The 24,991-nt window shown below is 46.6% G+C and overlaps 1 protein-coding gene across 7 annotated transcripts in view; it reads left to right on the top strand.

Moving 5' to 3' along the window:
* Positions 1-24,991, top strand: part of PRICKLE2 (prickle planar cell polarity protein 2) — a 332,204-nt gene that overhangs the window by 285,903 nt on the left and 21,310 nt on the right. For all 7 annotated transcript variants that reach the window (XM_033132503.1, XM_033132504.1, XM_033132508.1 and 4 more), the window contains 2 exons: positions 2,329-2,515; positions 7,595-8,467. In XM_033132503.1, the coding sequence (XP_032988394.1) occupies positions 2,329-2,515; positions 7,595-8,467 (1,060 nt within the window). The remainder of the gene's footprint in view (positions 1-2,328; positions 2,516-7,594; positions 8,468-24,991) is intronic.

Genomic DNA, 24,991 nt, shown 5'->3' with positions numbered 1-24,991 from the left:
CATCACTGAAAAATACTCAATTGCATGTGTAAGTCACGTTTTGTTTAGCTTTTTATCAACTGATGGACATTCAAGTTGTTTCCATTTTTTGACTATTGTGAACAATGCTGCTGTGAACATTCATATACAAGTTTTTGTGTGGACATGTATCGTCAGTCCTCTTGAGTGTATACCTAGGAGTGGAATTACTGGACCATACGGAAATCCTATGTTTAACTTTTTGGGGCAATCCAAACTTTCTTCCAGAGCAGCTGTACCATTTTACATTCCCACTATCAGAGAATGAGGATTCCAGTTTCTCCACATTCTCCTGGACACCTATTGTCTGTCTTTTACATTGCAGTCACTTAGTGGGTGGTATCACATTGTGGCTTTGATTTGCATATCCCTAATGGCTAATCATGTTGAGCAGCTTTTCATGTGTTTGTTGGCTATTTGTATATCATGTTTTTTGGAGAAATGTCTACTTAAATCCTTGGCCCGTTTTTTTTTTAAATAATTTATTTTATTGGGGAATATTGGGGAACAGTGTGTTTCTCCATGGCCCATCAGCTCCAAGTCGTTCTGCAATCTAGTTGTGGAGGGCGCAGCTCAGCTCCAAGTCCAGTTGCCATTTTCAATCTTTAGTTGCAGGGGGCACAGCCCACCATCCCACGTGGCAATTGAATCGGCAACCTTCTCGTGCTCTAACCAACTGAGCCATCCGGCTGCCCCTCCGGAAGTTCAGCAGCAGCTCGTTGTCTTCAATCTAGTTGTGCAGGGCGCAGCTCACTGGCCCATGTGGGAATCGAACCGATAACCCTGTTGTTCAGAGCTCTTGCTCTAACCAACTGAGCCATCCAGCCGCCCCTTGGCCCATTGTTTCAATTGGACATTTTTTCTTTTCATTTTGGAATTGTAAGTGTTTTTTATATATTCTAGGTAGTAGTTCCTTATCAGGTACATGATTTGCAGGAATTTTCTCCCATTCTGTGGTTGTATTTTCATTTTCTTGATGTCCTTTGAAGCACAAAAGTTTTGAACTTGGATAAAGTCCAATTTATTTATTTTTCTTTTGTTGCTTACTGTTTTAGTGTTATATCTAAGAAATCATTGCCTCATCCAAGGTCATGAAAATTACACCTGTGTTTTCTTCTAAGCGTTCTATAGTTTTTGGTCTCTTTAGGTCTTTGCTCCCCTTTGAGTTCATTTTAGTGTATGGTGTGAGACAGGGGTTCAGCTTCATTCTTTCACAATTGGTTATCCAGTTGTCACAGCCCCGTTGGTTGAAGAGACTATTCTTTCCCCTACTGAATATCTTTGGCATCCTTGTTGATAAACAGTTGGCCCTAAATGTTTGGGTTTATTCCTGGACTTTCAATTTTGTTGATCCATGAGTGTCTATCCTTATACCAGTATTGCGCTGCCTTGATTACTGTAGTTTGTAGTAAGCTTTTAAATCTGTGCTTTGAAATTTTAAAAACTCTATATTAGAAGTCAAAACACAAATGCTTCTGAGGACTAGCAGATATTGTAAATGAAGGTGACTCTAGGCAACAGTGAATAGTGGAGAGGATGATGAAACTGAGGACTCACCACGAATCTGAAAACCTCAGCCTGTGCTCCGCTCTCGCCCACTGTCACCGTGCAGGAATGTGTATTGATTACAGTGGTACCTCGGTTTTCGAACGTCTCCCTTGACGAACATTTCAGTTTACGAACGTCGCAAATTTTAGGGATCTATGGTATCATTAGATAGTAAAATTCATGCTAAATTTGCAGTTTTAGGTGTTGATTTAAAAGGTCTGGAACGGATTAATCCATTTTGCATTACTTTCTATGGGGAAACCTCGGTTTTCAAATGTTTCAGAACTCAGACGGTCTTCCGCAACGGATTATGTTTGAAAACAGAGGTACTACTGTACTGCCACATGTTATATATTCAAAAGACAAACCAGGATTCCAGGTGTTGATATGACATTTCCTATTTTTATAAATATTGTGTATAGGCCAAATGAAACAGATATGTATGTTCAAAGTACCCATGAACTGTCAGCTTTTGATCCCGCTTCATATTCTTCAGGGTAGAACATTTTTTGTCTTATTAAAATGTGGTAAATTCATCACTGACAAGGCTAGAAACCATGTTTAATTGTACTTTAAGCAAATCAAAATGTGGGAGCTGATTTAGATATAGAATAAATATTTAATACATATAGATTTTTTAAATAATTGTGGCGGGACCTGTTTTCTCCCCTTCTAGTGTGGGGCCCCCGGAGCTTTCCTCCTGTAAAGTGCATTCCCAGGGCTGGGTCTTACCCACTGATCATTTGGCTTCCCCATCTCCAGATCATCTTCGCGGACGAATGCACTGAAGCGGAGGGGCGGCACTGGCACATGAAACACTTTTGCTGCTTTGAGTGTGAGACAGTGCTGGGCGGCCAGCGCTACATCATGAAGGAGGGAAGGCCCTACTGTTGCCACTGCTTCGAGTCCTTGTACGCAGAATATTGTGACACCTGTGCCCAACACATAGGTAAGGCAACGCTTGGTGCTGAGCTCGGTCCAACTGTGACTGGATCTCTCCATTGTGTTAGAATCCCTTTGATTGCAAGTGATAGAAACCCAACTCATACTGGCTTAAGTGGAAAAGGGAAAATCTTGGCTCACACTGCTAGGGTGGCTAGGAGTATGCTAGCTTCGGCAGGGGTGGATCAAGGGTTCACACAAAGTGTTTTTCCCTCTGTACCTCAGCTCAGCTTGCCTTCCGTTGGCACCATTTGGAAGCCAGCTCCCTTCACATGATGGCCAAGATGACGCAACCCTCGCACTTACACAGAGTATTAGCATTTGTATTCCTTCCGGTGTGGGGCTGTGTCTCTTCCAGCGTCCAAGTCAGGTCCTCCAAATAGGAATCCCACAGGCTCTGCTTTGGCCATAGGTTCTGCCCTGAAAACAAGAGAAGAGGGGATTCCTATTGGTCTGCCTGAGTCATAGGCCCACCCCTGGGTGAGGCTGTATGATGTACAGCCCACCACCAAGAGGAGGGGGACAGGTCTCAGAAGGAAAATATGAGGGAAAATATAAACAGATGTTTTCCACTGCCCCTTGGAAAAATTCAAGGGTCACCGGAGGGAGGAATGAAAGCATTTCTCTTGGTAGGAAGGAATAGTCAAGACAACCAAATGGCTTCTGGCAAACCAGCTTAAACAAACAAAAAGAAAGTCACCAAACGCTGACCTAGCCAAATGTAAAGCAAGGAATCTCAAATAGCCTATATAAGCTATAAAACCCCCAAATAAGTGGCAGATCTGAGATGGTGAAAATCATTTTCCCTTTGCAAATACTAACCAATTTGTTCAGCCCTTCAGTGCTATTCCAGATCATGCTGCATCTGTGGCTTTTTCATTCAACTTGCCTTTTCTGGCACCTTGAGAATGAGCCACCCTTAAAAAAAAAAAAAAAAAAGAGTTGGCAGTGGATGAATGTCTGTGAGACCAGCAGCCTGATCTTCCTGGACTTGTGCAATTGCAAATCTGCTCAGCATCTGCCAACTTCTTACCTGCAGTGGGGCGATGCGGAGATAGCCTGGGAGCCCAATTGCCTCACTTAAAAGATATTTATCGAGAACAAAAAGCAGTGGCTTTGCCTCCCTGGTTCCTCAGAAGTGATTAGTCAAATGAAAAATTAGCTAGCAATTTGAAGGGTTTTGTGTGTTTGATAAAAATCACAGCTTTGTGGACAAGGCACCTACTGTGTGCTCAGTGATCCTTTGTTGTTGCACAGTTCGTCCCACAGACCCAAGCCTATTTCCGTGAGGCCGTCCCAAGCTATGGCCCCTGCCCGGCCTAGGGCTGAGTATTGCTTTGCCGACCCTCATCCAGCATTCCTTTCTGGGGTCTAGAAAGATGCACAAATTCCCTTTCCTAACCCCTAAAAACCTCACTCTCTCCCAACCTGATACCTTGACCAAGAATCCAACAGCTTTCATTTCTCACAAGGTCAAAACAATCAAACAGATAAACTTCCTTTTCTGGTAAGAGTTAGGAAATGGGGAGCTTGATGTGGACAGGTGGTTCGGCATTTGAGGAAGGGCAGGGGGTGGGATGCAGTCAGGGAGATGATGCAACTTACCTGTCCAGCGTTGCTCACTGGATTCTGGGGCTGCAAGTGGGGCTTGCCTGGAGGAGAGGGACTGAGTGTACAAAAAGCTCACAGCAACAATACCTCCTTCTCATTAGTATTTCTGTGTCTTCTGTCCCTTTCCACTGAAGCTTCAAAGCCTCTCCAGAAAGTGCCACTTAGAATTTTCACTCAGCGACATGGAAGAGAGAAAACCTGTCTGTCACCACCGTGTGTACCCCTCAGAAGGCCCCTCTGTTTTCTTCTATTTCTTGCTTCTTCCAGCTGTTTGAGGTGTTGACTGGCATTCCCTCTCCTGCCCTCCTAAATCCATAAAAAGGCATCACTGTTTTACCAGAAAACGAGAGCTCTGTGGCCTGCAGTACTATCCCTGCTGCAGTTAAAATGCTGTCCGCGATTTTTTTTTCCTAAATCCACTTTTCTGTAAAACGTAATTTTCCTGCGACAGTGAAAGGAAGGATATGTTCTGTGTATCACGCATACCACAGTCTCTGGGTGCTTTACTCTGACTATATTATACAAATATCCCATATTTATATAGCTGCTCAGAGCCGACCCTGCATCAGGCAGCCGTTGCTAGGGCAACGGTACTTTTTGCCTGCGCACAGCAAACAGTCCTATAAACAGACCAAGGCTCTAGCATCAGTAGACACATCCACCCTCAGAGAAGCGCTTAAAGGGCTTAGAGAGGGAATACAAAGCGACGCTTAGATGTGGACCCGCAGAGCCCTTTTCCAGATGTTTCGAGTTCAGGAGCAGTTCAGAGCGCCATCTGACATCGCTGATGTTTATCAGGGACCACGTTCCACCGCCTGCTGGGCTGCTTTGTAACACGCTTCCCCTCCCCTCTCCCCACGGTGGCCCAGGCTTCTGCGAGGCCCCCACTCCCATCCCCCAAACTAGGCCCCTGCTGCCATATTGGAGCGTGTTTCCTTGCAGAAGCACAGAGAAGCGGCTGGTAGAGGACAGGCCACAGGAACTGGACTTCCTGTGTACGTCTGACAGGGATTGGGAAAGCTACAGCTGCTTGGATGCTGTGCTGAGTCGGAGCTCACAGCAAACACCAGGGCAGCCGGGTCCCCAGCACAGGCTCCCTGGAAGAGAGGAGAGATGGGGAGAGAGGAGGGAAGACCAAGCCAGACTCAGTTCTCTCTTGGCCTGCATCCAGGCAGTGGCTCTGAGACAAGAGGGGCACAGGCTAACACCTGCTAAAAATACAAGAGCAGTCAGAACAGTTAGCAGGCACTCTCTGCATATAAATGCAGTTAATCCTCACAACAACTCTATGAAGTACTATTGTTATCCCTGTTTTATTGTGCAAGAGACCAAGGAACAGAGAGGTGCAGCCCCTCGCCTAGGCTCATACAGCCAGACAGCGGCAGAATCAGGATTCAAACCCAAGCTGATGGGCTGCATCATCTTTACCACCAGCTGGGACAGCATGCGGCTGGGATTTGAACCTGCGTTTTTCTGAGTCCTGAAGTCTTAACCACTGGAGAGGCCCTCCTCCCTGTGCCGCCTGCCCCTGCGTTCTCCCAGGATCATGGGAGGGCGTGTGGTTGGAGCCACAGCACTGGGTCATCTGCTCTAGCCCCGCCCCAGCCACGCCTGGAAATGCTGTGTCGAAAGGCTGTGGATTCAGGGTCGCTCTTGCCTGGGGGATGGCCCTTGTGATTGCTCCTGTCCCTCTAAAAACCCCCTAAGAGTCCCCAGGACCAGACTGCTAAATAAACAAAGACCCCTTTGGGGAGGAGCTAATAGAGAAGAATTTGCCTTATGCCTCTCTCCCTGGTCTCCAGGGACATATAAGTAAGTTCGGGAAAAGACAGGAAGGGTCAGGAGAGGCTGTGTGCACTTTGCCTTTTGTTCTTGCCCTTCTCTCTTTCTCTCAATTTTTTGTTCGCCGCCTCTCTAGAAGTTATTCCCGGAAAGTCCAGGCTCAGGGTTCTCAGGCGCTAAAGGGGAAGGTTCAGATTAGAACCTTTCTAGAAAGATTTTTATCATCAGGCATCAGGAGTCTTCCAAAGGTTCTCTTCCCTCCCAGAGTAATTTCTGGGACTGCATCTCAGCAGGCTCTCCCCACAGGATGGGGTCCCAGCAGTGGCTTCCATTCTGCCAGGTTAGCAACTGCTGTCAAAAAAACACCTCCCTGTGTCACTGTGTTAGCAACAATCCCAGGTGACTCTCCCGTTGGCCTGGTGCAGGTCACGTGCCCACCCCTGAACCAGTCACTAGTCTGGGAGTTACCAATTTTTAGTGGCAAGTGCTGGGTCCAGGAGTGGCTTTAGTACCCCCCCCCCAAAGCTCATGGCCCAAGGGTAGCAAGGAGCTGATACCTCATGGGGAGATTAAGTCCTATAACTAGAATAGAGCAGAAGAGATGCTGAGAAACAAGAACAGCGGGGGCTGTGGGAGGCTCCTGTACACGGTATAACAAGATTATGTAAACCAGGCACAGCCCTGGCATGGGCAGGAAATGTTTCTTCCTTCCCTGATGAAGTTAAGCAAAAGGTATGGATGTTTATGGAGGGGAGATAGAGTTGACAGACCACTTCCAACGTTTTCCTTCCCAAGAGCTGAAATCTAATTTTTCTCTTTGCCACTGAGCTGCTACAGTGATTACCCTTTGGAATGGCATACACTGGTGATGGGATTCAATTTATCAATCCATTCAACATGTGAAAAGCCCCTATGATGTACCAGGCCGTGTTCCTAGAGATACCAAAGCAACTCAGCGGCCCTGTCCTCACCGAGCTTCACTTTCAGTGGAAGAGAGAACTAATAAGCGGATGGGGTGCTAAAATGTCAAGCGGTATTAATGCTGTGAAGAAAAATACAGCAGGCATGGGTGGAGCATGTGGAAGTAGGGAGGACAGGAAGCCTCTCCAAGGAGTTGGCATTGGAGCAGACCCCTAAGGAGAGGGAACAAGACAGTGCCAGTGTCAGGGTGAGGGGCGAGACTTCCTGGGCACAGATCTCACCTATGATTCTGGGCTGTTTTACGTGACACAAGGTACTTCACCTTTTGTGCCTGTTTTCTCATCTGAAAAATGGCAATAATAGAAACCTACCTCATATAGTCATACAGTGGAGGGGTTAAATGAGTTTATGTATATGCAAAGCATTGAAAGAATGCCTGCTTTATTATATGTTAGTATCATTATCGCAGTGTCTGGAGGAATGTGTCCCAGGCAGAAAGATTTATGGACAGGCCATTTTGACCTAGTTTCTCTGTATCCAAAGCAAATGAGTTACGGAGCTGACTAGTAGAACAAGGGGCTCTCCTAGTAGATCATGAATACCATTTATGTGGGGGCCTGATCATTGATTTAATGACATTTTGATTTAATGACATTTTATTCGCTGCTGCATCTGGAGCCCTGAGCCACACCAGGGTGCTGTATGTTTCACACTGTCATGTGATACTCTGAGCAGCTTGTCAGCCTCTCCCGTGTCTCTTCTCTGTCCTCAGGGATCGACCAAGGCCAAATGACCTATGACGGCCAACACTGGCACGCCACTGAGACCTGTTTCTGCTGTGCTCACTGCAAGAAATCGCTCCTTGGACGGCCATTCCTCCCCAAACAGGGCCAGATATTCTGCTCACGGGCCTGCAGTGCTGGGGAGGACCCCAATGGCTCAGACTCGTCTGATTCAGCCTTCCAGAATGCCAGGGCCAAGGAATCCCGGCGTAGCGCCAAAATTGGCAAAAACAAGGGCAAGACAGAGGAGCCCATGCTGACCCAGCACAGCCAGTTGCAGGTGAGTTCCAACCGACTGTCAGCCGACGTGGACCCCCTGTCAATGCAGATGGACCTGCTCAGCCTGTCCAGCCAGACACCCAGCCTCAACCGGGACCCCATTTGGAGGAGCCGGGACGAGCCCTACCATTACGGGAACAAGATGGAGCAGAATCAGTCCCAGAGTCCTTTGCAGCTCCTCAGCCAGTGCAACATCAGAACTTCCTACAGTCCAGGAGGGCAAGGGGCTGGGGCCCAGCCTGACATGTGGGCCAAGCACTTCAGCAACCCCAAAAGGAGCTCGTCACTGGCCATGAAAGGACACGGCGGCAGCTTCATCAAGGAATGTCGAGAGGACTACTACCCGGGAAGGCTGAGATCCCAGGAGAGCTACAGCGACATGTCCAGTCAGAGCTTTAGTGAAACCCGAGGCAGCATCCAAGTCCCCAAGTATGAGGAAGAGGAGGAGGAAGAAGGGGGCATGTCCACTCAGCAGTGTCGAACCCGTCATCCAATCAGCTCCCTGAAGTACACTGAGGACATGACACCCACGGAGCAGACCCCTCGGGGCTCCATGGAATCGCTGGCCCTGTCTAATGCAACAGGTAGGTTCTGTCCGCCCGGCAGACAGAGAGCAGTGGATGATCTTCAGCGTTTTAGTGTTGTTCTTGCCATGTGCCCTCCTCCGACAGGGCATTAGGGAAGGTGAGCCCAAGTGACAGATGGCCTCTGTCTTTGATCGGATTCCCTATAAGCAGAGCCTGAGGCAGAGATTAAGTTGCCTGTGATGTGTTGCGCCCAGCTTCCAGGGAAGGGGAGTGAGAGAAACTGGGCAGGGTGGGGGAGGAGCCAAGTGAAGAATGAGGTCTGAACCCGCGTCTAGCATCAGCCTGACCCCACAGGCGCTCTGGAGGATGCTCCACCATACGGTCGGTTCCCTCTTGTGACAGAACGCTGACGTTTGCACCACCATGTCAGTCAGGCATTGGCTTTGAGCCACGAGAGCCACTCGGGGACGAGGTTGTGGATGTGGGCACGGGGTAAGGCCGTGTCTGCTGGCCAAGCAGCATCCAGGGGAAGGGACAGCTGTGAGCTGCAGACAGTATTCACAAACCCGGAGCTGCCTGGGGCACCAGAGCATCCACAGCAGCTCCAAGGCTGCTCCAAACCCCCGAATCTCATTACAGAGCTGGTTTTAATGTGCAGATAGAGACCAAAGAAATGTGGATAGAGAAGAAGGCAAGTAGGCTAGAAGGGGCTGACGTGGGGAGGGGAGAGAGAGAGAGAGAGAGAGAGAGAGAATGAATCCGTTACCTGCCCTCTGCGATCAGATTGTCCTGCTGGTTTGTCTGCATGTGAAGACTAGTGTAGATGATGTCTAAGAAGGCACTGCGCAAAGTGTCGTCTGACGATCAGGGCTGGTCACAGTCCTCAGCGAGACAAGTACTGAAATGACAATGTTTAGGAACCCTTAGCGCAATTTGGCTTTGCTGCAGCATCCAAGGGCATCTCAGTGGCCTTATGGATTGGCTCAGGTGCAGACCAGGGAGGATGTTGGAGAACCCATGGGTGAGTTGTGTGTCACATGCGCTGTGTATAGTCATGTTCAGGAAGGCCACATATGCGTCCACAGTGGATTGGGAATGAAAAACTGGCCTTGCACCACCGATAGCTTCAGAAGTCCTTCCTAAGATGCACTAAGTGTATCTGCCCCTTATGGACAAGACCCCCGAGTAGGTAGATACACATCTATCCCATACAACAGGGACCGCATAGTCAGATGTGTCTGGGTGGAGACTGATACACTGGCACATGTCAGTCCCATCTGCAGGGGACAACCGCTGCTGAGCTCCAGCTGCTTGTTGCCACGTGCCGGGATATTTATTTATTCAACTAACAGTTATGTAGCTCTTACCATGTGCCAAACATTGTTCTAAGCACTTTATAAATATTAACTCACATAATTAACTCATCACAACCCTATGAAAGAGATACACTGTTAAAATTCTCATTTCACAGTTGAAGAAACTCAAGCTCAGGGGGCTGAAGGATTGACCGAGCTTTTAGAAGGAGGAGCAGGAATTTGAACCTGTGCATATGACCCCAGAGCAAAGCTCTTCATCACACCCGGCTGCCAGTCTGATAGGAGTCCCATGCTGTCAAATCTTGCACTTGTTTCAGACAAGTTAAAAATGTGGAGTTTTTTAAAATGTGAAATCTATTAAAACTCTCTGCTAACAAGCAAAATGTGTCTCTGAGTTGCAGGAGATCTGTACAGTATGTTTTTAACTTTTACCCCCCTCAAATGCTTTCACATCTGTGTTCTCATTTGTCCTAGAGGACAAATGGCAGATATCCTTACCCCCACGTTTCAGATGGAAAAAAAAAACAAGAAACGAAAAAAGAATGAGGCCTCGGTGACTGAGCACCTTGCCTAATGTCACAGAAGTGAGCAATGAGCGCAGAGTGATGACTGCCTGGCTTCCAGCCCAGGTTGTGCTATTCTCACAAGATTTATGTGCTATAATTGTTTAAAAGGCCAGGAGATAAATACGTAATTCAGGCTCTGAAGCAGTTTCTTGAAGTTAGACCACCTGCACTAGAATCATTGGCTGCTTCATTAAAACGTGGACTCCAGGCCTTACCCCCCCCCCCGACCCCCCTGCTTCAGCCCCTTTAAAGGTGGGGCTCAGGGACCTGCATTTTAAGCAGCTCCCTGCTGACGCTGATACAAACATTGTCTGAGAACAGTCGTTCCTGGTTTTGTCTGTTCTGATTTAATGTCCTCCCACTGTGACTTATGAGGAATTGAGATCTGGGGGTTTGGGAATGTTGGAAAGACCACAGAGGTACGTACATTTGAAGAATATATAGTCTCTGATCCTAAGGAAGAGGCGGGGAGTTTTTTCTCATGATTTTCTGTGGCTCCTTGGGCAAAACAATTTCACATTGCTTCAACTCATGGCCCTCTGTTTCTGAGATTTTGGGGAAGCAGCCCTGAACCAAGTCTGTTAGAGCTGAGAGAAGTTCCTCAAAGCAGCACTGCCCAATATGGTAGCCTCGGCCCCGTGTGAACACTAAAATTTGAATTAGTGAAAATTAAATGAAATTAAAATTTCAGGTCATTCGCTGCACTAGCCACATTTTCACTGCCCAACAACAATGAACTGAATTTTAAATTTCATTTCTTTTAAATCAGTTTATGTTTCAACAGCCACATGTAGCTGGTAGCTGCTCTGTTGGACAGCGCAGATGATGTCAGTGAGCTACCAGGATGAGCACAGTTTTAACCCCATCATTCATCTCTTTGGATGGTCTCACAGGAGCACTAGTTTTTCAGATTCTCAATTGAAAAATTAATGGTTTGGAGTACTAGTTCTGGAGTCACTTTCTGGGTTCAAATGCAGCCTTTATCATGTAGGAACAAGTCACTTAACTTCTGTAAAGCTCCATTTCTTCATCCATGGGATTTAGTGACTAATATCCTGTGTAGGGTTTTTGTAGAGAATTAAATGATAATGTATTTAAACTCATTAATATATTTGGTGGACGTATGATCCTCTTATAGAGGATCATTATATGATTACCTGATATTTATTATTATTATTATTTCTCTCTTATCTCAAACATACTGGTACCCCTAGGAATATTTAAGCTACTGACATTCCCCAGCATCCACCAGTTGCGCAGGTTTGCATTTATTTTTAGGTTTGAAAATGTTCCCCCCAGGCTCCTCTTTTTCCTAACCAGCATGAGAACAGGATGAGAAACAGGAAGCTAAAGAAATCCATTTTATGGTTCTATGTTTCCATGCATGGATCTGTTAGACACAATGTGTGGAAGAAAGATTGTAGCAAATAGTCAAAGCATTGTATCATCGTTTGTCACTAGAACAGACCCTAAATAAATAGCCTTTCTCATCCTTATGCGGCACACAGCATATACTAAGGACGTGGTATTGACTAGACTTGGGAAGTTGGTCTTAGTGCTGCCAGACCCTCACCGTTGCATTTGAATTTTGCTACAAAATTCAATAGTCTTTTGAGAAGGCATCATTCTGAACTGTCTGTGTATCTTTCAACCCTAGAATCCGGATCTATGAGTAACAAATACGTGTCACAAAAGGCTTAGACAGAACACCTTGATCCTTGGGTGAAAGCTAGATTGCAGGATAATAGATTTTTTTCTTCCACAGTCAGTAAATTATCTTATTGAATAAGTCTGTAGTGTTTAATCTGGCATGAAGCAGGATCTTTTTGTGGGCAGCATTTTTCCTTAGAACAGATCTGGAAAAACAGATCGTCCCACTGGCTTGCCAGCTTCAGCTCTGGGCTGTGGCACTTCCCGATTTGTTTAGAACTGGGAGTGTCCCGTTTCTTCTTGGAAAACACAGTCCATCCCTTATGCTCACAGGGAGTGAGTCAGGCGGGCAGGCAGCACTTACACCACTATTGTGGAGAGCCTGGCAGGAGCTCTTTACCCCGCCATTCCCTAAACACAACTCTAAAGCAGCTTGCCGACTGGGTGATCATAGTATTTGAAATAGTAATAACAACACCACCTAATATTACTGGGTGTGTATCATGTACTAGGTATAATTCTGAGCACTTTACATGAACTAAGTCACCACATCCCTATGAGGTAGATAGAGTTGTTATTCCCATTTTACAAGTGACATAAGTGGAACACAGAGAGGTCACACAGCTTGGAGGTGGAGGAGCAGGATTCAAATGTGGGCATCCTTGCTGCTCCAGAGCCAGTGCCCTTAACCACTGTACCGTAGCAGATGTGGATGATGATAATAACTGATAGTAAGCATATTAGACCACTGACTGTGACCTGACATGCTAATGACTTCACATAGTACCTTGCTTTAAACACAACCACCCTGTGAGATAAGTCTGACTATTATATCCATTGTACAGATTGGTACACTAAAGTTCATAGACGTTGGGACCTCCCCACGGTCACCACTGACAGCCAGGCCCTGAGCTGGGTGTGGTAGTCTGCAGATCCCCTGCTCTTAACCTCCCTGGTCTGCATCCTCACAGGAAGGGTACTGATCACCGTCAGGAGATTTGCATCATGACTGTCTGAAGGGACAAAGAGTCCTCTTCCTGTGCAGCCAGTTGGTGGTTATGTCTGTATCGCTCTGGCAGGGCTAGAGGGAAGCTTGAGAGCATGCATGTCAAATGAGCGCTGAACGGCAGGAGGCAAAGCTGGCAGTCCAAGACCATGTGCCAGGTCAGAGGCAGGACAGACACAGGAGCCAAGTGCAGCTGTCCCAGAGTTGGCTCCCCGGCAGGAGGCACCGATGGAGAGAAGATTAGGCTGTAGTGCAAATTAGGGTCAGGGCTCAGGTCACACACTGGGGCCGGGTGCAGAGTTGGAATTGGGACCTGTTGCTGCAGCACAGGCCGCACCACAGGACAGCTGGAGATCATCCCCTGGCCCCTGCAGAACGGCCCCTTGTGGAGTGAGGAGGCTGGGAATACGGGTCCTCCTCGAGGAGCAGCCAGATTCTGTAAGGAGTGGTTGGGTCAGAGAGAGCTGGCACCTGTGAGAAGGGAATGCAGGTGTGGATGGGAGTGAGGGAAGGGAAAGATGGTTTCTGTCCATTCATTCAGCCGGAGCCGGCAGTTGTGACTTGAGTGCTTACCCTGTGAGTTGCAGCAGAGAAATGAGAGTGCAGCTGCAGAGCAGCCTGCTAGACCTTGTAGTTTAATACCTATGTGACCTTGGACAACTGGCTTATCTATTCTGTGCCTCAGTGTCCTCATCTTTGAAATGGAATGACAACAGTGCCTTGTAGGGTTGTTGTGGGAATTAAATGAGTTAATTCCTATAAGGAATTTAGGACAGCGCTTAATACCCTCTAAGCACTCAATTCATATTAGCTGTTATTACTGTTAGCAGGTGCCTCAGCCTGCGCAAGGTGCTGGAGGTGCAGTGCTGAGCCAGAGTGGACATGGGCCTTGCCCTCCTGCACCTCACAGTCTAATGACGTTTAATAGATAGTAACAATCTAATCGCACAATATAACATTGAATCTGTGGTAAATGTGGGGCTAGGAGGGTAGACAAAGAGGGATATGGCCGAGTCAGGGAGATCAGAGATAGCACCTTGAAAAACTGATGCTTACTGGAGAACAGAAGGCGTATTCCAGACAGCAAGAGCAGCATGTGCAAAGGTCCTGTGGTAAGAATGTATGGCAAGCACGAAGAACTGAAAGAAGGCTCGCTGGCTGGGCAGAGCACAGAGAGCAAGCAAGGCAGGCAAGGGTTAGATAGTACAGAGGCATTTAGGATATTTGAAGTGTTTGGGCCTTTCCACTAAGGACAATGGAAAGCCCTTGAAGTTGCAGGCCAAGCATGGAGGGGACGTAACAAGATTAATTTGCATTTTGAAAAGATGGTTCCAGCAGCTGTGCGAGGAATTGGTGGGAAGAGGGCAAGTACTGATGCCGGGAGACCCATTAGGAGGCAATCCAAGACTGTGCAGCGCAGGAAAGAGGTGAAGATGCAGTACCCAAAGTGTAAACAGAGCAAAGACTGAAATAAGGGGATGATGGTGCCTTAGGACAGGAAATTGGCAGAGGTTTATAGGGCCCCCGGGAGAAGGTCCCTGGGAGACCCAAGAGGATCGATTTGAAAACAGAAATGGATACAAGTTTGCCTACTCGGTGATTTTTTGACCCAGGCCAGCATCAGCTGAAAGTATGTGTGTATCAGTGACCTGGATATGCAGACTCAGCAGGAACAGAAGTCGGAAAGGGCCTCCTGCCGGCTTTGATCAGTGTTACATTGTTGTGGCATGTTCACACCGTTAACACCCATCACCTACACACCTTGACAAGGGAAACGTAGTTGTGCAACGCTGAGACTTACTGATTACTGAGGGGGAATGGGGGAATTTGTCAGCGTTGCTGGAAACTGGAAAAGAATGTGAAAACAGCAGTGTAGGGATCTGAAACAACTGGAACAGCTCCCTTTACCAGGAATGTCTGAAATGCTTTTTAATCCCTGTAATGCAAAACATTTCTATATTTAATTTGGGGCAGGAACATTTCTCTTATTCTTCTGCATAACTTGGGTATCCATCTTCTAACCCAGTTTCTTTATTTAAATTGTTGGGTAAGACCTCCTAACCAGCTGGCGCCCAGTACTTTCTTGAGTGGCCACACCTCAGACGTTCTCATACATTGCACAGTCCAGATCTTTTTGTTCATTCCCTCCCCTGGGGAAGATGTGTGGCCCAGCCTGGTTTCACAGATTTGAGAACCTCGAATCTACCTTGAGTCCTGTGTGTTGGCCCTGGGCTGGCCTGGGGTCTACTTGAGAAATGCCTCGGGATTGTCTTCGTTCATTGGAATTACAGAAGTCTTGTTTGCAAGTGTCAGAATTCCAACTTCAACTGCTGTAAACAAACAGAATATTTCTTAAATCAAATAACTCCAAAGTTCACAGATTTTTGGTTCCAAGCACAGCTGGATGCAGGTGTCATCAGGACTGATGGCAGCAGCACTCAGCTTCTTTCCTTCTCTCGGTTCTTGTTTCCTCCATAATGGCTTCATTCTAGGCAGGCTCTTCTCAGGGGCTGCACAAATGGCTATCTCAGCTTTAGGCCAACAACATTCCTTGGCATCAGGTGAAGGGGACTAGGAACTGCTCGTTCTTAATAGTGTCCCCCAAGTCCCAGAATTAAGTTGCAAGTACCTGAGTTGGGTCACCTGATCATTGTTAAATTAACTCCTGTGGCCAGGGTGGATGATTGCTTTGATTGGCCAGGCCTTGGTGACATACCCATCCTGGGAACCAGGCAGTGGGGTCAAGGCCAAAATAACTCAGGGATTGAAAATAGACATGGGGGGCTTCTCACAGGGAAGTCAAGGTCGTGTCTTCAAAGGAAGAAGGATTGTGTTGCAAGGAGGTGAAAATCACAGGGGTCTCCTACTGAACCCTGGGGATCCCCCATCTTGGCTGACTCCCCTGCTCTGGTTCCTTCCTCCAGAAGGCCCACCATTTGAACTTGGCTTCATATGTCCATTATGTATGTCAGCCATGGTTTTCTGGAGTCAAAGCTCTGGTCTTTGAGGCATGTTGCTGTGGTGATTTTAATGTGGGGCTTTCGGGCCAGCAAGGAGGTATTTTGGAGGGGCAGGTTGGATGGAGCTGAACCCTCTCGCTATGTTTAGGATTTGATTCAGGAATACCTTCTGACTGGTCCCATGGGGCGACTCCCTCTGTGCTCTTCAAGGAAGCCGTGCCCTCCTGGGGGCATTTCGTGGCACTGAACTAGGCTCACATACCAAGGGCCAGATGAAAACCAGCAGAGTAAAAGTCAAGGGAGAATCTGTTCGTCTCTTATTTCTATTTCTGAGTTCATTTCCTGATATGTGGGGAAGCAGAGGCTATCTCAGAGCCAGGTGGGAGAGACGGAGCACAGTGGACAGATGGACAGAGCCCAAACCAGAGGCTGATGCAGTGCACTCCTGCTACATGTCATGGTCTCACTGACATTTTCTGGGTTCAGAGAAATTTTTCCAGTGTGCTGGTTTTTAATAACCATTCAGGAGGCTTATTTATAACCTCCTTGGGCGTGAGCAGTCATCTGTGCCCAGAGTAAGTAACCGTGGCTGCTGACAGGAGAGAAAAGATTGCTGATTTTATTCATTTTATTACTGAAAAGGCAACCCTGGAATAATGGGTCCAGGGTGGAGGCTCTTCAGACTGGTGGAACATTTCATAGAGTGGAGTTTTAAAGAATGTGTATACATTTCTCTTAGAACCTTTCAATTTGGGAATCTCACAAAAGGAAATGAGGTAGCTCTTGACCACTAGAAAATGACTTTGAAACTCAGATTTTTATGATTTTTTTTTTTTTTTGTATGGAAAGTTAGGAAAATGTAGAAGAGAAAAATTAAGAAAAAAGAAGTAAGGAAACAATATCCAAACTCTCACCACTTGACTAGTGTTAATATTTTGGTGAATTTTCAATTTTTTTTTTCCTGTATACTGGTGAGTTATTTTTTCTGTGTTGTGAACATACTGAATATTGTGAGCCCTGAATTTCTTCAGTTGCTTTCTAGCATCAGCTTATTTTCATAGCTTCTGAAAGCATCGTTTTTAATGCCTGCATTAATATTCAGTTGAATGGATGTTACCACATCTCTTGAATTAGACATTGAGGCAATTTCCAAACTGATTTGTGTTTAAATCTTGATTTCCTTTTACTTCCATCAACAAAAACTTTTTAACCCCCTTTCCTTATAAACATAATCAAACCTTCTAAATATTTTGACTCCGTGGCTCTCAGGTCCTTGACCTTCTCAATAACTTACTCACTTGGAAAAGCCCCTTTAGCATCTCCTCTACAAAGTGTCCTGGTGGCAGGCGAGGCCTGTCAATGATTCTGTGCCGACCAGTAACCACTCCTCTTCAACCCATACATGAAGAGTCTCCCGGAGCACTGCAAAATTAATGTGATTAAAACCCCACTTCCTAATACAAGCCACCTGTAGCCAGCTTTTAGGAGTGTATTTCTCCATGTAAACAGTCAACCATCCACTCCGTCAATTAGAGTAATCCAGGAACCACCTACATTATATTCATCTAGGATGCTTGTCAACAATGCAGGTTCTTGGGCCCCATCCCAGACTCACAAACTTTCTCAGGGCTCGTGCCTGGGAATCAGCATTTCTAACAAGTGCCCCCCCCCACCTCCCCACTCCGAGAACCCTTAGGCCCACTACGTTTGAGGACTATTGAGCTAGAGAGAGCCAGGCTCCTCACCTTATTACCTGAGAGATCACCTATACTTACCGTCTCGTCTATGGTCAGAACCTTCGTCCCTGCTCCAATGCCCTTTTGCATCCCTCTAGCCCTGAGTTCAGACTCCTGTTTAGACAAAAGAAAAATTCAATTATGCTTCTTATGAAAAGCTCTGAAGATGTTCCTGCCATCAAATAACTAACTCTTGGTACAGAAAATAGCACCTTGATGAGCTAAGAGCACACCCTCTGAAACATATGGACCGTATATTCCTTAATTACGTAGTATGGATTAAATATGAAAGCGGGTAATACTTGCCGAGTGGTTTTGGTATTGTCCCTGAATGTAGCATAAAAAGTGGACAATGAATGACACTCTATTCTTCAAGTAGGGCATGTTTCACTTCTAAATCAATACCATGAAAACCAAAGTTGCGCAAGAATTTGAAGTTGGTTGGCGTGTTGTTTATTTAACCTAGAATAATTTTCACCAGCTCTCCTCAATTGTTTTACCAGCAACACCTCAAGTACCCAGGTAGGGTGTGTGTGTGTGTGTGTGTGTGTGTGTGTGTGTGTGTGTGTGTGTGTGTGTGTGTTCTCCCAGGCATCTCCTCCAGCCTGCCCTTCCCAAATCAAAACCAGACCATGACATGTTTCTGGGCGGCAGCTGTCACAAATCAGGCTGAGCAAACAGGCGGGGCACTGTCTTAGAAGATAAAGTCTTTGTCTTCCAACACAAAATTACTAAGAGAAAGCCTAGTGTTTTCTTTGCTAGAAAAACTTTTAACAGCTTAAAAATGCCATGCTGAATTCCCCATCCACTTAGCTAAAGCGGGCATATTTCCCCCCATTCTTTTTCTCTGTTGCAGAAAATAGCCTTTCTCAACTCTTGGCTACCCAAGGGTTTGGTTTGCAGTTTATCCAGCCCCTGTCTTCTCTTTTCTCTTATTTTTACCATGCACAAGGAGTGGTGGCAAAAACGAGTTCATTTTGCTCCTTGCACAAAAGAGTAGAAACTGCCCTCCGTGCATTTCTGTTCTCTGGGCCTTTTCTTGGAACAAATCCTTGACTCTCAGCTGTGCGAAGTCCCAGGGATTCTTCTTGGAGTCAGTCCTCCTGTCCAGTCAGGTCTGCATCTGTGAGGGTGTTACCAGTCCAAGGACACCCGTGAGGGTGTTACCAGTCCAAGGGACTCACTTCCGATTCTGAGGTGCTTATGGTGAGTGTCCCTGGCAATGGCTCCATCGTGCGAGCAGCAAGCGGTCTGGATCTTGCCAGGGTTTCTCATCCTGGCAGGAGCAGATTTCCTGATGGCCGCCTTTCAAATCAGAAGTGCTGGTTTTAAAAGACAGAGAAGTCCGTTTCAGGCTCTACTTGTGTCTTTTCCTTAGGAGCAGATTGAGCTCAGAGCAGGATGAGAGAGGAGAGGAGAGGAGAACAGCCTAGAATACCTCATCCTTTTTATTTCTTTCTTTATCCTTGGCTCCTGAGTCTTAGGGGAAAGATCGGGGGAGGGGATGGAGTACCCTTTACCTGCAATGCTCACTCATTTGCAAACACTGCCCAATGTGAGTGGGGGTCTAGATCAGAGGTTCTCAGCAGTGGTGGGTGGGGCTGGGGATTTTGCACCGAGGGGACATTTGGCAACGTTTAAAGACATTTTTGGTTGGCACAGCTTGGGATGCAGGGCGCAACTGACTTCTACTGGATAGAAGTCCGGGTGCTGCTAAACATCCTACAATGTGCAGGACAGCGCCTTCTCTCCCAGCAAAGCATTTTCCAACCCCATAAACCAGCAGTGCCAAGACTGGGAAAGCCTGGTCTAGACACAGGGCATTCCACGGGAAACCACCAGCCCCCACTGAAGCCACGCAGAACCGAATCTGAGGAGGGCATGCTGTCGTGTGAAGGGCCTGCCTGACTGGACATTGCAGAAGCCTTGTCTGCCGCTGAAAGAATTCTTTTAACTTTGATCTGACCTCAGCTGCAGTGCACATTGGGGTTTAATGTTTAAGGATCAAACAGACCTGGTTGAAATCCCACCCTCTCTAGCTGTGTGACCTCAGGCAAATGGCTTCAATCTCTTCAGTCCCTCAGCTTCCTTGTGCGTAAATGTAAATGTCTGCCACATGGGGCTGTTGTGAAGCATGAGGTAATATGCAGAAAGCACTTAATTGCACGCCTGGCACAAGGCAACCTCAATATTTGAGAGTTATTATTACTTTTACTATTAGGTGCCCCAAAGATACGACCTCCTACCACCTTCCTTTTAATTCTGTCTCAGCCCATTGCTCACTTGCTAGGGAGAAGGAAGATTGAATGGAACTTAGATATCATTATAATAGACAGGGATAGAAGGAAAGGACTGGAACCAACTGAGGAGCGGGAGGTTTGGTGGTTCTGTAGATGTCAGTGATCCAGACACATGCTGACACCCACAACTGGGGAATTCTGTGCCTCGGGTCTTCAGGAATGCTAGCAGCCAGAAAAGATAAACCCTTTCTTCTTGAACCTCATTTTCCAACCTTGTCTGAGTTAAAAGAGGCTACGGAATCTGTGGCCTAATTATACCCATGTACCACCTATTAATGCTAATGGAACGGGCCTCCCCACGAAAGCCGACTGCTCCCACACCTCAGCCTTTCCTCCCCTGCTCCCCCGCCCCCCAGTATCAATTAACTTCTCAGAGAATTCCCATTTGCCACAGTTTAGAGGAGTTAATTTGTTCTTTGAGTCTGTGGATGAGATGCAGGCCCAGCTTTGGGCCCGGGACTAGGAAGATAATGGGGAGAGTACAACAATGGAAGTTTTCTGTTGAGATCATTATCAGCTCCAGAAAGAAGCCCTGCCAAGCCCTTGTCTGCAGACCTGTTTCCAGCTTGGGCCCCTCTGCAGGGAGAGGAACTCCAGCCTGGCCCCAGGTTCTCAGAAAGCTCTCCTTGATGCATCCCAAAGCTGCTCATCCTTGAGTAAACTGACCAGTAGAAGTGCGGGCTTTCTGTCACCTGACTGTTGTCCTTTGTGGCTCTCTTTCTGCTCATGATTAGGGCTGCCCAAGAAGCGGATGGCTTCCTCTGTCACTTCTGTCCTCTGAAGCTGTTTATGCGGGTGGGCGGTGGGGGGGGGGGGGAGGCAGTTTGTAGGGGCATCTGACACCCTTTATCTGGCAGTGTTGGATGGAACACATCAGATTAGAGGACATTTTTTATTCCAGGTTTCCTCTGAGCCCCAGAACTGCTACAGAAGGAAAATTTTAGACACTCTGAGTGGGTTCCCAGAAGTGCCATCCCCGCTCCGCCCCTCCCCCCTATTTGCCATCCAGTACGGAACCCAAAGCCCTCCTGGGAACATTGAGACGTAAATATCATTTGCTGTCAGCCCAGCCCCTGACTGTGTGCATCTCAGCGGCAGAAACTGCAGAAGATGCCACATCGTCCCTTATGGCATCCCCCCAAAATACATCTCTAATGGGCTGCGTTTCTAGAGTTGCCATTTAAATGGGAGATGTGCCGGTGTATCTCCCCTACGCACCCACAATCCCAATAACCCTGTTTATCCGTTTTCTATGCCAGAGTTTGAGACAGGATTTGGGGGGAACAAAAAGGATAGGGAAGAGAAAGACATTTTAAAATTTTTGATTCTGAGTTGTTTTATATTCATTTACTCCACAAATGTTTATTGAGTGCCTACCGTGTGCCAGGCCCTCTGCTAGCTGCCAAGTATACGTTGCTGAATAAATCAGACTCAGTCCCTGTGTGGGTCAAGGCCCCAGCAGGAAACAGATGGCATATTCAGAGGTTAATTAAAGTCTAATGAAGGAGGGCCACTGGGTAGGATCTGAGGCCTTAGCGAGCGAACTACAGCCAACCTGCAGCCTGGCGGAGGACACCAGGGCAGTGAATACCCTGAGACAACTCACTTTCTGGCCTCTGATCTCGCCCATGAGTCAAACCCGACTAGAAGCCAGAGGGTAAGAGAGCCAGCCATTGGCACAGCTCTAAGAAAGAACAGGGTGGAGATGGTTTATAATCTAGCAGAGGCTATACAAACACACACATAAGGACTGATTGTAATATGTGTTATGAAATAAATGAGCAGGGAAAAGAATAGAGAATATTGAGAGTTAAGTACCTAAAAAGGGTGGTCAAGGAAGCTCTCTGGAGTGATTGATATTTAAGCTAAGAATTGGATGAGAAGGACTTGACTTTGCAAAAGAGGGGAGGAGGACAGGAAGGAGATCATTGGCTTTAGGAATAGCATATGCAAAGGCCCTGTGGCAACAGAGAACTTGTGCAGTTCCAGAAACTGAAAGCAGGCCAGTGTGATGAGAATGTCCTGGTCAAGAGGGAGAGAGCTATATTTAGAGCTGTGAAGCACTGACATCTTATTGCTGGCTCAAATTCAACCTCCTGAAATTCCTCTGAGAACACTGTCCTGGTCCCCTTTTTCAGTGGAGTGTCTTAGAGCAGAAAAAGGAAGATAACTTGCCAAGTGGGTTGAGGAAGCAAATGCAAGAGTACAAAGAAGCATTAGGCCAAAAATATTATATGTGTTGGGGAGGGTGGGGGCAGAACACACCATTTAAACCAAAACTATTTTGTAAAAAAAACAAAAAATAAAGAAATGAATAACCCTGTAAACTCTTTCTGTTGGCATTTCTATTGCTATGGCGTATTTTTCCTTTCAGTGCTGACTTCTGGCTTGGTCATTTCCTGGATTTCATTTTTGTGGTACATTTGAATTTTACCCCAGGTATCCTTGCTTAGCCAAGCAACTAATAGATGAATCTGAGTAAAGCAAAAGCCTTTCCTTAAGTAAACAGTAAGCCCTGGAAACATATGGCAAAACAGAAATATGATTCACAAATCCCCTTCTTTTTTTATTGCACAAATTAGCCAGTGTTGGCCATGTCCTACAGACTCCAAGGCTCTTTAGATCTGTCCATTGGTCCTAAAGAAGAAGACTGAGCAGTTGCCGTTTCTCCCAGGTAGATATTGCCATAATTATAGAAGGCTTTCACCTAACCTTCAAAGAGCTCTATCCTTTCACCTTTCCTCAAAATCCCTTTCTGAGACCAAGGTACAGGAGTTCAGCAGGAAGGTTCTGCATTGTTGGTGCCAAATCATCATGTGCCATTGTCCTTCCACAAGGTCATCACAGTATTAAGGCAGGAGAGGAGACCAAGTGAGGTCACAATTTCGGACCAATTCGGTGACCACTGACTGAGGCTTATCCTTACAGATCTGCAGAGTCCTCACGTATTTGAGGCCCTTGGCTGCCATCACCTTTGTTCTGGTTAACATGGATATGTGTCACCAAGATTGAGAACCAGTGTCTGAGTATTTTAGCGTCTACATTCCATCTTTCCAATAGGTGCCCAATCAACCTCTCTTAGAAGAGATGTTGAAGACCTGGTGACAATTTTCTTTAGAATGTGTGTGAAGTATTTAATCTAAACAATGTGACTTTGAGATGCGAATTCCATAAGACCTGGTATTATATTATATTATATTATATTATATTATACCCGGGTTTAATATTATAGTAAAATAAGAGCGGGTCTTATATTAATTTTTGCTCCAAAAGACACATTAGAGCTGATTGTCCAGCTAGGTCTTATTTTCGGGGAAACACGGTAGCTTCCCCAGGGGAGAACTTCAAAGGTGACTGTAGTGATATTCAGCAATGAGTTGTGTCGCACTTTTTCTAGGATGAGCTCACAAACTTAATTGTTCAGACCTGTATGTTTCAAGCTTCCTGGGTGATTTGTGGTCGGTTCTGCTTCCATTGCCCTAGTTTGGCCCTTCCTGCCTCTGTCTGTGAAGTAGCACACATCCTAAGGGAGACAGGGCTCATTTGAGTGTACCAAATGCTCTCTGGTAACATCCTTGCTCTGCCTAATCCCAAAGCACCTAGAAATGCCACTAAGATGATCGTCGCGAGAGTCAGACCACTGTTCAACTCTTGGCTGTCTGTGACCAGCTTAGTGACCTTGAGCAAATTACCTAAACTCTTTCAGCCTGAACCTTCTCACCTATAACAACCCTTTCATAGAGTTAAATGAAAAATCACTTAATATAATGCCTAGATCAGACTCAAAAACATTTGCTGTTTTCATCATCAACAGAGATGTGGAATACTCTCAAGATCCATGTATTTTGATACTGTTATAGCTAAGGACTCAAGTGGAAAACTCAAGAGAACTATAATAAACAGCAACAATTATAACCATTATCCACATCTTGGAGATGAGGGAACTAAGGATCAAAGAATTTAAGATCACATAGTTAGTGAATGGCTGAAGGGGTTTTGCCAGCCTACACATGTAACCGCTACTCCATATTTCCTTCCATAAAATGAAAGCCCTTGAAGGAGAAGGAGGGGGCTCTTGGTGACATCAGCCCTTAAGTCTTGGCTGAGCACAGGGAGTTTACACAAAGCTCAGATCTTTCTCTGATGGGAAGGGTACTCCAGAGAGACATGAGCGGATGAAGCCAGAAGGGGCAGGGTCGGCCAACTGCCGCAAGCACCTCGGAAAATCGTCTTCCACCCGTTTTCATTGTTTGCATCCTTCCTCACAGTTGCCCAGCACATATGGCATCCACAGCAGCCAGGGCACCAGCCAGGCTCAGCCAAAACAACCTCAGCAGCTGCCATGGCAAGATTAGGGTGCCCAGCTGAGACAGGCGGGTCTCACCCCTTCTTCCTCCTGCTCATTGTTTTTCCTCATCCTAGTAGATAAGATCCTCTGCAACTCAACTTGCAACGGCAATAGTTCAGACCAGTATCTCTCCACTTTTGTTTGTTTCTTCTTTTTAAGAAGGCATGCCCTCTTTTTAACAAACTAAACAGGAGACTCTCACACCCGCACCCCACTGGAGTTTTTGACTGTCTGCTTTCCCAGTCTCTTGTCCAGAGCTTATCCTCTGTGCATGCCCAAGACAGCAGACACCTACGGTCATAAATAGAGCTAAGAGCTGTGAAGCCTCTCGGGGGGGACATTGTGTTAACTACTAATGTAGACGTTTCTTAGTTAATCTTTATAATGACGCTGTGAAGCCTATGTGTCGTATTGTCTTCACAGAGAAAGCCCGAGAAGTTGAGTAACATGTTCAGTGTCATCACCCAGCAGATGGCTTGAACTCGGGTCCCAGTGGTTGAGTCCTGTACTTTTAACCGTCACCCTGTGGTTCTCAACCAGGGTGATTTTACTCCCAGGCGGCATTAGCAGTGTCTGGGATGTTTGAGTTGTCACAAGAGAGTGTGGGATGCTACTGGAATCTAGTGAATAGAAGCCAGGGATGCCGCTAAACATCCTACAGCGCAGTGCCCCACCCCCACACCAGAATTACCTGGCGCC

The sequence above is a fragment of the Rhinolophus ferrumequinum genome, chromosome 17 (assembly GCF_004115265.2).
Source record: "Rhinolophus ferrumequinum isolate MPI-CBG mRhiFer1 chromosome 17, mRhiFer1_v1.p, whole genome shotgun sequence".
In the NCBI taxonomy this organism is placed as follows: domain Eukaryota; kingdom Metazoa; phylum Chordata; class Mammalia; order Chiroptera; family Rhinolophidae; genus Rhinolophus; species Rhinolophus ferrumequinum.
This window is presented reverse-complemented; position numbering and strand designations above follow the sequence as displayed.